This window comes from Artibeus jamaicensis, unplaced genomic scaffold (assembly GCF_021234435.1).
Source record: "Artibeus jamaicensis isolate MK-2021 breed Jamaican fruit bat unplaced genomic scaffold, CSHL_Jam_final contig_391, whole genome shotgun sequence".
Lineage (NCBI taxonomy): Eukaryota > Metazoa > Chordata > Mammalia > Chiroptera > Phyllostomidae > Artibeus > Artibeus jamaicensis.
The window spans coordinates 23,513,803-23,527,294 of NW_026521814.1; the positions used below are offsets into that span (position 1 = coordinate 23,513,803).

General features: G+C 38.7%; 1 protein-coding gene and 1 long non-coding RNA gene across 2 annotated transcripts in view; one reads left to right on the plus strand and one right to left on the minus strand.

Moving 5' to 3' along the window:
- Window positions 1-4,764, plus strand: part of WDR75 (WD repeat domain 75) — a 29,476-nt gene extending 24,712 nt beyond the window's left edge. Inside the window, exons 17-21 of the mRNA XM_037162931.2 lie at window positions 215-384; window positions 717-776; window positions 3,504-3,650; window positions 3,959-4,050; window positions 4,453-4,764. Coding sequence (XP_037018826.2) covers window positions 215-384; window positions 717-776; window positions 3,504-3,650; window positions 3,959-4,050; window positions 4,453-4,657 — 674 coding nt within the window. The 3' untranslated portion in view covers window positions 4,658-4,764. The remainder of the gene's footprint in view (window positions 1-214; window positions 385-716; window positions 777-3,503; window positions 3,651-3,958; window positions 4,051-4,452) is intronic.
- The window catches only part of LOC119062096 (uncharacterized), an 81,346-nt gene continuing 69,698 nt past the window's right edge, over window positions 1,845-13,492 (minus strand). Inside the window, exon 6 of the long non-coding RNA XR_008391590.1 lies at window positions 1,845-3,364. This is a non-coding gene — a long non-coding RNA (uncharacterized LOC119062096). The remainder of the gene's footprint in view (window positions 3,365-13,492) is intronic.

The following is a 13,492-nucleotide window of genomic DNA, read 5'->3' on the forward strand; positions in this document are numbered from 1 at the left end:
TTCTTTCTCTTTTTATCTTAATAGCCCTTGCTCCTAACCTGCTTGGCACGTAGTAGGTGCCCAATAGGTACTTGTTGAATTAAAGCTTAAAATAATCATGACCTGGTTTATTTACTCAGTGGGGTAAATCCCAGGATTAGTGTGGTTTGCTAATATGAAGTTAGAACTAACCTTTGCATGCAAAATGTTATTGTCTATTTGTTTTTCCCTGTAGTGTTTGTATTTAAACCTAGTGAGCCAAGGCCTTTGTATATTCAAAAGAATATCTGTAGAGAGGAAGTCCAGTGGGGAGTGTTTGTTCCTCGAGATGTCCCTGAATCATTCACCTCAGAAGCTTACCAGTGGCTGAACAGATCACAATTTTACTTCCTAACAAAATCACAGGTAACCATCTTTCTTCAAATAAGGCCGTCACTTTGTATCGTATGTGTAACTGTCAATTGCTTCGATATTTGAGAGTAATAGCCCATGGAAGCTGCAGTAGTTTTATTGAAGGGTCACTTCTCAGAAGAAACTGACATGTTCCATGCCAGCAGCAGCAGCACTGGTGTGTGTGTGTCTGAGCACTGCTTTAATCACCCTCACCTTTGAGGCTCGTTCAGTAGATGTTTATAGAGCAAAACAAAAAGCTGACCTCATTTCCTAACTTTAACATCTTACTTAGGTTTGTGCTGTGCAGTTTATCTCTTGCAGCATTAATCGATCTCTTTTTTCAGAGTTTATTGACATTCAGCACAAAGTCTCCCGAAGAGAAACTCACACCGACAAGCAAACAGGTATGTTTAGCCTCTCATGGCACAGAGTGCGTTGCCTCCCTGCAGAGGTGAGGTTATCTTTCAGAACTCAGCTGGGAGGAAAAGTATTTTCCCTAGCCCTAAAATGGAATTAAAAGCCATACTTTCAAACTACTTGCTTTTCTTAAAGTTACATTGTTCTTGTATAGTTCTGGTTTGTATTATCAGTATTATATGCTTGTGATTTAGAGTCAAGTAGTTAAGACAACACTTTTCAAGGAAAAACTTTTTCAACATTAAACTGCTCTCCTGCTTCCATTACCCACATTAGTTCCTTATCTCTGAAAAACATTTATATGTTGCTAATTCTGGGTTTTTCAGACTTGAGGTGCTACCTGTTGGCTCTGATCTCCCGAAGGTGAAGCTACAGTACACAGATCACACATATACACACCCACCCTTCCTTTCTCCCAGTTCCGCAATGTGATAAATCTTAAAACTGGTCAGGTGGTATTCATCATTTTAACCAAGTAAATAAAATTGACAGGTAAGCTATGTAGTAGTAGGTGGCTTTCTTCCTTTGTCACCATTTTTTTTCCCTCTGGAGTTAGTAATTCTTCCTTTGTTTGCTTAGTTTTCTATTTTTTCTCACCTAATTCACCCCAGACTATTCTAGTTGTGCAGGTTTTCTTAGTACTTTCAGACACATTAGGTACTCTTTTGAGTCTTGAAGACATAAATACTTTTACAAAGCAGGTCTTCTGACCTGCTTCAGCCTGGACTGATTGCTGTGTACACCTGATGCACCGAAATCATCTTGAGATCTTCATTCATCCTCTTTCAGCTTCGTTCCACCTCTACTGTAACAGAACCCGTACTTTTCCTCTTTCTCCAGTCACTCCCTCGCTTTGGTGAAGCACATTTTCTTGAGGCGTGGGAGGTAAAGACCTTCCACGTTTGGAAAAGTTTTCATTTTCTCCCACCTGATCAGTTGGTTGAATACAGAGTCCCAGGTTGAAAACCATTTTTTCTTAGAACTTTGAAAGTGTTTTTCTCTTATGTTAAAGGTTCTAATGTTACTAGAAGCCCAGTACCATTCTTTTTTTTTTTTTTTTTTTTTTTTAATTTATCTTTAGAGGGGAAGGGAAAGAGAGAGGGAGAGAAACATCAGTATATGGTTGCCTCTCGTGCATCCCCTGCTGGGAACTGGCCTGCAACCCAGGCATGTGCCCTGACTGGGAATCGAACTGCAGTCCTTTGGTTCGCAGGCCTGCGCTCAATCCACTGAGCTATACCAGCCAGGGCAGCCCAGTACCATTCTTATTCCTGCTCCTTTACTCATTGAATTCATTCAGCATCTTTTTATTGAGCATTCGCTAGGTCTAGATGTTAGAGATACTTCAGTGAGCAAGTTTGTGGTGTTTACAGTTTAACAAAAGGTGTAGACAATAAATACCAAGGATAAAATGAGTTAGTGCGTAGTATTTAAGTGATAAGAATTATGAGGGGAGGGATAGAAGTAGAAGGGCCAGTGGTGTGCTGCTTGCCAGTTTAAATAGGACCAAGAATCAGTGTTCATGAAAAGAGTTTGGCTTTTTTTTTCCAGGAAATGTGGAGTCTCTTCAAGGGTTCTAATCAGAGAACTAAAAAACAAGTAATGAATTCCTTGCCATCATTTTCCCTGTTCTTTCTCCAGAATCATATTATTTAGTGTTGGACCAGATTCTAAACTGGGTGCTCATATAGTCTTATTTTTCTGTTTACTGGGACATTTTCTCATTTTTATAACCTAATGTTTTTTTCCCTCTTTCTTACATGGTCCATTCCATCAGATGTTTGTTCTCTCTTTTTCCCCCAGTCTATTTTGGACTATGTTTTGGGAGGTTTTCTCAGAATCTCATGATCTTTAGCTTTAGCTGCCCGCTCTTACTTGAAAGTGAGCATGAGGAAACAGCCCTTTGGAAGTTCTGCCGAGATAAAACTTATTCTCTGGCCTCTACTATTGAAAATCTTCACTGTCATTATTTTTTAGTGCTTCTGCTCTTAGGCTGGTCACATTGCCCAGATAAAATTCTTCTAAGTTCCTCTCTGAAGGATGTCAGTCAGCCTGGCCACCAGTGTTCTGGGAAACACCCCCATAAAGTACAGCTGCCTTCAGCTGGGAATGCACTGCCCCCACGCCCACCGTGCAGTCCAGTCTAAAGACACACTTTTGTTTCAGTCTTCAGATACGCTGCAGTCCTGAGTGCTCCCTCAACAGACTTCCAGCCAGACTGCCTGGGTTTTCCATCCCTTTACTGATACACCGTATATCTCAGCATCAGTTCCTGAGCATCTGCAAGGTTCTACCTTATAAGTCCGGGTACTTGGCTTACCCCACAGCCAGCTTAGAGTCCTCCTTTCTCAGGTCTCTTACATTACTTACCACCCTTCAGCCTACTTTCCTGCTTCCAGCTTGTCACATTTCACCCATTCATGGAGGCTCTGGGCCCTTTTGAAAAGCCCTTTGCTATCATCTTTGTAGGATCTGCAGGGAAAGCAGTTAGCAGTAGGTGTTTCTCTCTGTCATCCAGGTGTCCACTGTTAGCATGTCTCACAGTAATTGGGCTGCAAAGCCTCAGTTACCTTACCTACAAAAGGAAAGACATACCAAAAAGTTCTAAAGTTCTTCCGTCTCTGGCGTTTTATGACTCTGTGGTGCTTCTTACTGAGTTAAAGCAGTTCCTCCTCTTTATTGAAGTACTGTCCTTCTGTCTTACATCCTTACAGCTACTAGCAGAAGAAAGTCTTCCGACAACCCCATTTTATTTCATACTGGGAAAGCACAGACAACAGCAAGATGAAAAATCAAAAGAAACTTTGGAAAATGAACTGGTGCAGCTACCCTTAACAGAAAACATACCTGCCATTAGTGAGGTGAGTAAATTACTAAAGCAAGAAATGTGAAACAGGTTAAATGCACTAAAGGGCCATAAATCTGACTTTTATACAATCTGTAACAAATAACTTGAGTAATGATTTGTATGCTGTATAACTTAATACCCAAACCAAATAGCATACACTTGGGATTTCAGATTAAACTTTAGGTGAGGAAGTTGTTTATATAAATGTAGGTAAGAATAGATTTTTCTTGGTTTGCTTTTTCCGTGGGGAAAGCCTATTGTATTTGGCTTTTGGCATTTAATCTTTTTAGATGAAACCCTGTTTTTCTGTTTTTCCTCTAGCTGCTTCACACTCCAGCCCACGTGCTGCCGTCTGCTGCTTTCCTGTGCTCCATGTTTGTGAACTCACTGCTGCTCTCTACAGAGACCAAGAGGTAATGCAGTTCTTAACGTGTGCTCATCCTGTCGTGGGAAACAGGATGGCTTTTGTTGCCCTTTTTTAGAATATTCTTCCCCTGTATTTATTTTATTTTAGACTTAACATGTAGTTAAAGGACATAGGTTTATTAAGTCAAGTAAATAAAATACATGGAAAATAAGTGTTAGAAAAGATCCTCTGTAGATTTTAAGGATGTGATATTTAAGTCAGAGTTATACTTTTTGTAAATTTTGTAAATTCACCTGTCCTTTTATAATAGCCCCATAATTTTTAAACTGCATGCAATAACAAAATTATTTATTTTGTCTGTATGATTTCTACATAGATTTTAAATTTGAAAGGTATATTTAGAAATATATTTAATATTAAGTTTATATTTTATTCTATTACTGTTAAGTGCTAAAGAAATTCCTGATGATGCAGATATGGAGGAAGAAAAAGAAAGTCACAGTTCCGATGAAGAAAAGGATTCCACTGAAAAGGTCGAGGATGTAAATAACACAGATTTGGGAGAAGACATTGTACATCAGTTGTCAAAATCAGAAGAAAAGGAACTGAGAAAATTGAGGAAAGTAGATTACAGCTGGATAACTGCTCTGTGAACCTTGGAGGTGAGGGAGGGTTCTTGCACTTTTTTTACGTGTTGATACTCCAGAAACATCTGTTTTAATGTTATTTCTGTTTTTAAAATAAAAGTTGATAGGCCTTACTTTTTAAATAACTGGTGTATTTGCATCATGCTTTCTGGTTACCGGCTCCATTCGTGTGGACATCTCATTTTGTTGTTGTTCTTGTTGAAACTGTTTTATTAAGCATGACAAAAAATTCATTTGGGACCAGTGTGATCCAAACTAACAGGAGGTTTTTATGGTGCTGATCCGCCTCCCTTGGTGTATTCATTTCTTTTGAGAAATTTAGAGAAGTGATTTCATTACATGGTACTGCACAGGCCCACTGAGGGAATTGTGTAGTAATATGGGTTGCCTAAAAATCTGAAAAATTCTGAATTCAAATCATCTGGCCTTAAGCCTTTCAGATAAGGTATTATCCACTGTACTTTTAAAAACAAATTTCGTGACGCACTTGGAAGATAAGATATAGTGGTGTTACTCTGTCAGCGTTGTGTCTGTGAGTACAGGCATACCTCCTAGACACTGCAGGTTCGCTTCCAGACCATCACAGTAAAATGAGTATTGCAGTAAGGCCGGTAGTAATCTTTTTGCTGGTGGAAGGTTTTGCTTTCAATTTGTAGAAAACACAGTATCTGTGAAGTACAATAAAACGAGTTATCTTGTTCTGAGTCAAGAACAACTACTGTTTAGCCAAAGTCCCATTGCTAATGGAAAAGATTCCATCTCTACATATGTAAAAGTGTTAAAATTGCTACATTTTAACCCTTAGCATTTGGAGTTTTTCCGTCCCCTGATAAGACTTCTATAAAAATTACAGAAAAAGGTTAACATACGGAGGTGGAATGGGTAAATTCTGGAGTCACCTCCCATAAACACATCAGCATTACAACTAAATTATAGAACAGCCATCGCTGAGAACCACCTGAATGACTAGCTGCACATCATTCCTATAATTAAGGGTGTAAAGAAGTCGCATTGAGACAGGTGGGAGGAGCAGAGGAGACATGCTCCAGGCAGGTCCCACACCCACAGTGTGGTAATTAACAAACAGGAGGGATAACTTGGCTGCCCAACTACCCCTGAAAATCGTTAGGGGTCCCGGTGTGGGGCACCTATGTCAGGAAAAAAATTCCCCATAGCATCCAGTCTTTAAAACCAGCAGCGATTACATTCAAGAAAGACAAAGGGGGATTCTTAGATAAACTCACTTGATCCAGCACAGAGACAACAGCTCCAAAAGCACCTGGGTCATACACAGAAGAATTAAATTGATTAGCTCAAGGGTGAAGACAAGGGGTGGGGAACAGGGGAGCTCTCAGGACTCAAGCACTGGTAAGTATCACTATTTTGGTGAGCTCTCCTCCCACCTAGTTCACCTGATAGAGACAAGCATAAAGTCTGTTCTCCATTAACCCAGCTAACTGCTTGTCCTGCCCCACCTGGCCAGAGCCTCTTGCACTGTCTCCAGATCCTACACACAAGTGTCAGCCAGCCTCAGAGTGTACTGCAGTCTCCATAACCTCACAGGGCCAGCCTGTGACCCTAAGCCTGGTACAAGTGTCATCCAGTCTTGGCTTGCAATTTAGCTCCTACCAAGCAGCCCCAAACCCAGCACAAACTGCAATCTCTGTCACTGCATTGCAGCTCCTACCAAGCAACCTCAAACCTGAAAAACCAGCCTCAGGCCACACCAGAGCCCCACGCACACAGCTCCACAACCAATACACCAAACAGGCAGCATTGGCTGGCACCAGCATCCTATTTTGTGCCACTCATTCCCTGGGGTCACCCCCACCTGTACAACAGCTCAGTGCACTAGCCACAAAATAAGTCTCCATGTTTTTAAGAATGAAATTACACCAAACATCCTCTCCAATCACGACAGAAACTAGAAATCAATTGCGAGAAGAAAACTAAAAAAGACCAACATATGGAGGCTAAACAACATACTAGTAAGCAATGAGTTAATGAAGTCAAAAGATGATAATGAAAATAATACAATGACCAAAACCTATAGGACACAACAAAAGCAGTTCTAAGAGAGAAATGCATAGCAATACAGGCTTCCCTCAAGAAACAAGAAATGTCACACAACCTAACCTTACAGCTAAGGAGCTAGAAAGAAAGGAGCCTAAATTAGTAGAAATAAAGATCAGAGTGGAAGTAAATAAAGACAAAAAATAGAGAAGAGCAGTGAAACTAATAGCTGGTTCCTTGAAAAGATAAAATCAGTAAACCTATATCCAGAATCAAGTAAAATTAATGAAATTGGAAATGAAAGCAAAGTGACACCAACCACAGAAATACAAAGGACTATAAGAAGTTACCTACAGATGATTTGGACAACCTGGGAGAAATGGATAAATACCTAGAAACACATTTCTCCAAAACTGAATCAGGAAAACAACAGAAAATCTGAACAGATTACTAATAACAAAACAAATAGTTCACAAAACTTCACAACAAAAGTTCTGACCCAGACAACTTCACAGGTGAATTCTAACAAACATTCAAAAAATTAATTCCTATACTTCCCAAACTATTCCAAAAAATTGAAGAGGGGAATCTCCCAAATTCATCCTATGAGGTCATAATTTCCCTGATATCAAAACCAGACAAAGACACTATAAAATATGTCTGTGTATACAAACATACACATACTAATATTCCTGATGAACATAAGTGTAAAATTTCTCAACAAAGTATTAGCAAACCAAATTATTCAGCAACACCTTGAAAAGATCATACACCTGATCAAGAGGGGTTCATTCCAGGGACGCAGGTTTGGTTCCATATCCACAAATCAACATGATATGCCATATTAATATTAACATTAACAAAAATTACCATATTTTGATGTTGATAATGCATACTTTGCCCAAATTTTTTTAGGGAAAAATAAGGATGCACATTATACATGGATATAATGATTACATACCATGGGTATAATAATCTCGTGTATAGTGTGTACAAGAATGCGGGTTCTCATTATACACAGCAAAATATGGTATATGATTTTATCAAATACAGAAAAAGCATTTGACAAAGTTTAATATTAATTTATGATTTTTTTAAAACTCAGCAAAGTGGGAATAGAGGGAACATACCTCAACATAATATAGGCCATATACAACAACTCACGGCTAACATCATAGTGATGAAAAGCTATATGCTCGTTCTCTAAGATCAGGAATAAGAAGGCCCAGTCTCACCATTTTTCAACATTGTCCTGGAAAGAAGAATAGCAACAGCAATCAGACAAGAATAAGAAGTAAAAGGCCCCTGGCTGGTGTGGCTCAGTGGATTAAGTGCTGGCCTGCAAATTAAAGGGTCCCCAGTTCAATTTCCAATCTAGGGCACATGCCTGGGTTGTGGGCCAGGTCCCTGGTAAGGGGCACGTGAGAAGCAACCACGCATTGATATTTCTCTCCTTCTCTTCCTCTCTTCCCCTCCAAAAGTAAATAAAAATTTTTTAAAGAAAAGGTATTTAAATTGGAAAGGAAGAAATAAAATTCTCACTATTTGCAGATAACATCATACTATATATAGAAAATCTGAAGGAATCCACTGAAAAAAAACTATCAGAGCTAATAAATAAATTCACTAAAATTATAGGACACAAATATTCAGAAAATTGGTTGTATTCTTATAATGAACTATCAGAAACAGAAATTAAGATAATCCCATTTACGAGTGTATCAAAAAGAATAAAATACCTAGGAATAGATTTAACCAAGGAGATACAAGAACTGTACTCTAAAACTATAAGACATAGATGAAAAAAACAAAAATTGAAGACACAAAAATTGAGAGAAATGCCATGCTCACGAATTGGAAGAATTAATCATGTTAAAATGTTTATTTTGCCTGAAGCAATATATAGATTCAATGCAATCCAATCAAAATATACTAGTGGCATTTTTCACAGAACTAGAACAAAAAATTATACAAAAGACCCCAAGTAGCTGAAGGAATACTGAGAACAAAATGACCTGATTTCAAGCTAAACCACAAGGCTGTAGTAATCAAAACAATAGGGTACTACCACAAAAAACAGACACATATATCAATGGAACAGAATAAAGAGCCCAGAAAAAAGCCCATGCTTATATGGTCAATGAATCTATGGCAAAGACGGCAAGAATATACATGGGGGTAAAGAGAGTCTTCAGTAAATGGTCTTGGAAAACAAGAAAGGTACATGCCAAAAATGAAAGTAGACCACTTTTGTGTACCATGTACAAAAATAAACTCAAAATGGATTATATACTTTAATGTAAAACCCCAAACCATAAGACTAAGTAGGCAATAAATTCTTGACATCTGTCTCAGTAATATTTTTTTGGCTATGTCTCCTAAGTCAAAGACTCCAAAAGCAAAAACAGGCAAATGCACCTACATCAAACTAAAAACCTTTTGCATCTCAGAGGAAACCATTAATAAAACAAAAAGGCAAACTACTCAATGGGAGAAGATATTTTCAAATGATATATCTAATAAGGGGTTAATATCCAAAATATATAAAGAATTCACACAACTAAACATAAAAAAAAATTCCAATTAAAAAATGGACAGTGGATTTCAATAGACATTTCTCCAAAGAGGACACATTGATTACTAGTTGGGGAAAAAAGACTCAACATCACTAATCATCGGGAAAATGCAAATCAAAGCCACAAAGAAATATCTGCTCATACCTGTCAAAACAGATGTTACCAAAAAACAACAAAATAAGTTCTGGCCAGAATCTGCAGAAAAAGGAATCCTCGTGCATTGTTGGTGTGATTGTAAATTAGTGCACCCGCTATGGAAAACAGTGGGAAGATTCCTCAAAAAAATAAAACTACCATATGACCCAGCACTTCTAGGCATTTATCCAAATAAATTAAAAACACCAATTCACCCTGGCTGGTGTAGCTCAGTGGATTGAGCTCCGGCCTGCGAACCAGACAATGGAGGTTCAATTCCCAGTCAGGACACATGCCTGGGTTGCAGGCCAGTTCCCAGCAGGGGACGCATGAAAGGCAACCATACATTGATGTTTCTCTCCCTCTCTCCTTTTCTTCCCCTCTAAAGATAAATAAATAAAATCTTAAAAAAAAAACACCAATTCAGAAAGATATATGCACTTCTACACTCATTGCAGCATTATTTACAATAGCCAACTTACGGAAGCCACCTAAGTGTCCATCCGTAGATGAATGGACGATACAATGGGATAAATGTATTGTCCATACATAAAGAAGAATAAAATCTCATCATTTATGGCAACATTGGATGGACCGAAAGTACACTATGTTAAGTGAAATAAGTCAGAGAAGGACAAATACCATATTTCACTTCCACATGGAATCTAAAAAAATGAACAAAAAATAAAAGTTGAAACAAACTCATATATACAGAGAATAAATTGATGATTGCCATGTGGAAGGGAGGTGGGGGATGGGTGAAAAGGTGAAGGGAATTCAGAAGTAAAAACTGTCCGCTATAAATTTAGTCACGGGGATGTAAAATACAGCATAGGGAATACAGTCAGTCACATTGGAACAACTGTGTGATGCCAGATGGGCACCTAGACTTGCCGTGATCACTTTGTAAGGTACATCAAGGCCTTATCACTATGACACCTGATACTACCAGTAATGTAACACTGTGTGCCAAATATAATTTTTTTAATTCAAAAAGTTAATTTTTAAAAGTTAAAAAGTAAATCATACCAATCACAAGGACGCATCTCAACAAATGTTCTAAAATTGCTGCAAAGGGGTTTTTAGTCTGTTTTCTGTCAGCATCCAAGCTGTATCCAATTTACAGCTAAATTGAGATGTAACTCAAAACTATACAAGTCACCCATTTAAAATGTACAATACCATCGTTTTTTTTTTAAAGAATATTCACAGTGTTGTACATCATCACCACAATCAAACTTTAGAACTTTTCATCATCCGAAAACTCAACAGTCACCCTCCACTTCTCCCAACCTACCCAACCTCATGCCCTAGGCAGCCACCAATATTTCTGTCTCTATAGATGTGCCTAACCTGGACATTTCATGTAAATGGAGTCATTCAGTATGTGGTCTTTTATTTACTAGTTTCTTTCACTTGTGTCCATACTGTCGCATGTAACCATTTTATTGTTTTTTCTCCTGAGTATTGTTTTCTTTTCTACCTAGGAGTAGAATCACTGAGTCACTTGGTAAGTAACTCTGTATTTAACCTTTTGAAGAACCACAACTTTTACAAAAATCAGCTGTGCAATTTCACAGTATTTTCATTATATGGGGCATAAATTATTCCACGGTCTTATCTATTAAATTTAGGTGCCTTTACAGAGTTAGTTTTGGGGGCCAGTCTTTAAGATTTATGCTAAGGAAAGATTCTCAGCTGTCTCTTTTCCTGGTTCTTTCTGGTGAACTAGCTGGTTTGTAGTTCAGCTTATTGCTCCCAGGGATGGTAAATACTAACTTTACCATCAAACTCTCCATTGTTTTCAAGAATATCTGTAGGCTTGAACTGCACTCTGTTTCAGGTAATGCCAGAGCTCTCTGTTCTTATGGACTGCCTGTTGCCCCTGAGCAAAATCTTTCAGCCACTGCAGAACTGCCTGCAGTTCTGGAGGCAGGCACTTCTCACCGAGGGACACTGTTGTTTGTCTTGCCTGGCCTGGAACCTCTGCCCTATTAGGCAAGGGTGACCAAGATTCCACTATTCACAGCCTACTGAACATGGAGTAGAGGCTTCATTTTATGTGGGCTTGGAGGAAGGGACACCCCAGCCTCTCAGCTACACTCGCCTGGCATTTCGCCTCTTCAGCTGGGGAACTGAAGCTGAAGGTTTATCAACCTCTTCAGTTGATAAACGCTGGGGCCATGAGAAATGCTGATGCCCCCTCACCCCAGGAGCTGAGGGGTAAGGGAGGGGTAGGCCTGTCTTGTTGGCCAAAACTGCGCAGAGTGGAGCTTTTAGCACGCTGGGTAGAGAGAAGAGTGCTACACTCTTCTTGTGGCTTGAGTGCTACAGATTCTCATTGTTCTTGCTGCAATTTATCATACTTTTTTATTACATGTTTCTTCATTTGCTATATATATACCCTTAAAACAATTTTTGGAGACTTTAAATGGTTGGTTGTTTTAAAAAAACATTTTTTTTACTAATTACGGTTGGTATGAGGAACGTGTCCACAGAACTCATACTGCCATTCCAGAAGTAGAATTCTCTTAAGTCTCATTTAATCTATATTTTCTTCTGTGTCTCTCTTTTTTCTTTCTGTGTACAGTTTATGGAAAAAATTGTTTGTCCTACAGAGTTTCTTGCTGATGTCATAGGTTACTTTGACAGCCTTTAACATACTTCTCTGCTGTCTGTATTCCCTGTGTGTCGGTAATTGTATCTAGAATAGCACTATCCAATAGAAATCCAATGCAAGTCCTTGTATAATTTTAATGTTCTAGTAATTAAAATACAAAGAAAAAATCAGATGAAAACAATGCCATATAATCTATTTTATTAAGCTCCCAAATTATTAATGACTTATTTTATTAAACCCCATATATAAAAAACACTATTTGAACGTATACTCGATTCTCAGGATATTTAATGATATTAATTACAGTTTTTTTTCATGTTAAGTCTTCAAAATCCAATGTGTGCATATTTTACCCTTGAGTCACGTTTCAGTTTGGATTAACCACGTTTCCAATGCTCAGAAGCTACATGTGGCCAGTAGCTGCCAGTTTGGAAGGTACAAATGTAGAAGCTACGTTAACTTAGAAACTTCAGTTAAAACACGAAGTTTTGTCGTGTTTTATCGATAAAACTTCAGTTGTACTGGCATTCATTTTGGTTTTGTCGGCCCGCCCACTCCACCAGAGGATGGGGCATATCGACTTGATTACAAATGAATTTCGTGATCATCTTTCCATGTTGAAACATGTCTTTTTAAAATAGTGATTATTGTATAATCTGAATACTTGCTTTCAGTGTGGATTTAATTACTGTTTCTAAAGAGTTGATCACTCATACTAAAACATGACAGCCTTGTGAGGAAAAATTATCCTCATTCCTTCTCTGATATAAAAAACATTTCCCAAAGACAACTACATAGATAAAGAGGAAATAGTCACTCTATTCCTTAAAATCTGGATATCTGTCCTGAAGATCTGCAATGCTGTCTCTGTTCTTTCTCCACAGAAAACTGACCCCACCATAGTAATTGGACCCATAAACATTGCTCCATTTCTATACTCCTTCACTTTTCTAATTTAGCTGTCGAGGCCTGAACCCATCACTCTCACTAGAGCAGCCTGTACTTCAGGAAGTATCCACTCTCCACCTCGCTGGGGGGTGGATCACATGTTGACCACCTAGATGCTGTGCATTTCACGCACATCACACTTTCTCTACGACAACCCCACACGTCAGGTACTTGCCCCAACTGCACAAATGAGGAAACCGGCTCCAGAGGGAGCAAGTAAGCAGCATCTGACTCCCTGGGCTCTCCAGAAGTGGGGCTGAGGCACAAAACCCTGTGTCAGATCCCAAATCCTGTGCTCTTTTTAGTGGCACATTGTCTCCCAGACACTTAAGACAGCTGGTTAGTGTTACAAAGGTAATTAGCGGGGAACTGTTACCAACAAACAATAGCCAGCTCCAATTTAGGGCTGGTGCCAACTGCAGACAAAAGCTGGTGAAATCTGTGACTTAGCTGAAGTGCTTCAGGCTGAGTGTCAGCACCCTTGTTTGTAAACAAAGTTCTTCCTCCCCATGTAAATGGTTTTGGTTATCTGCCTCGTGCTATTACATT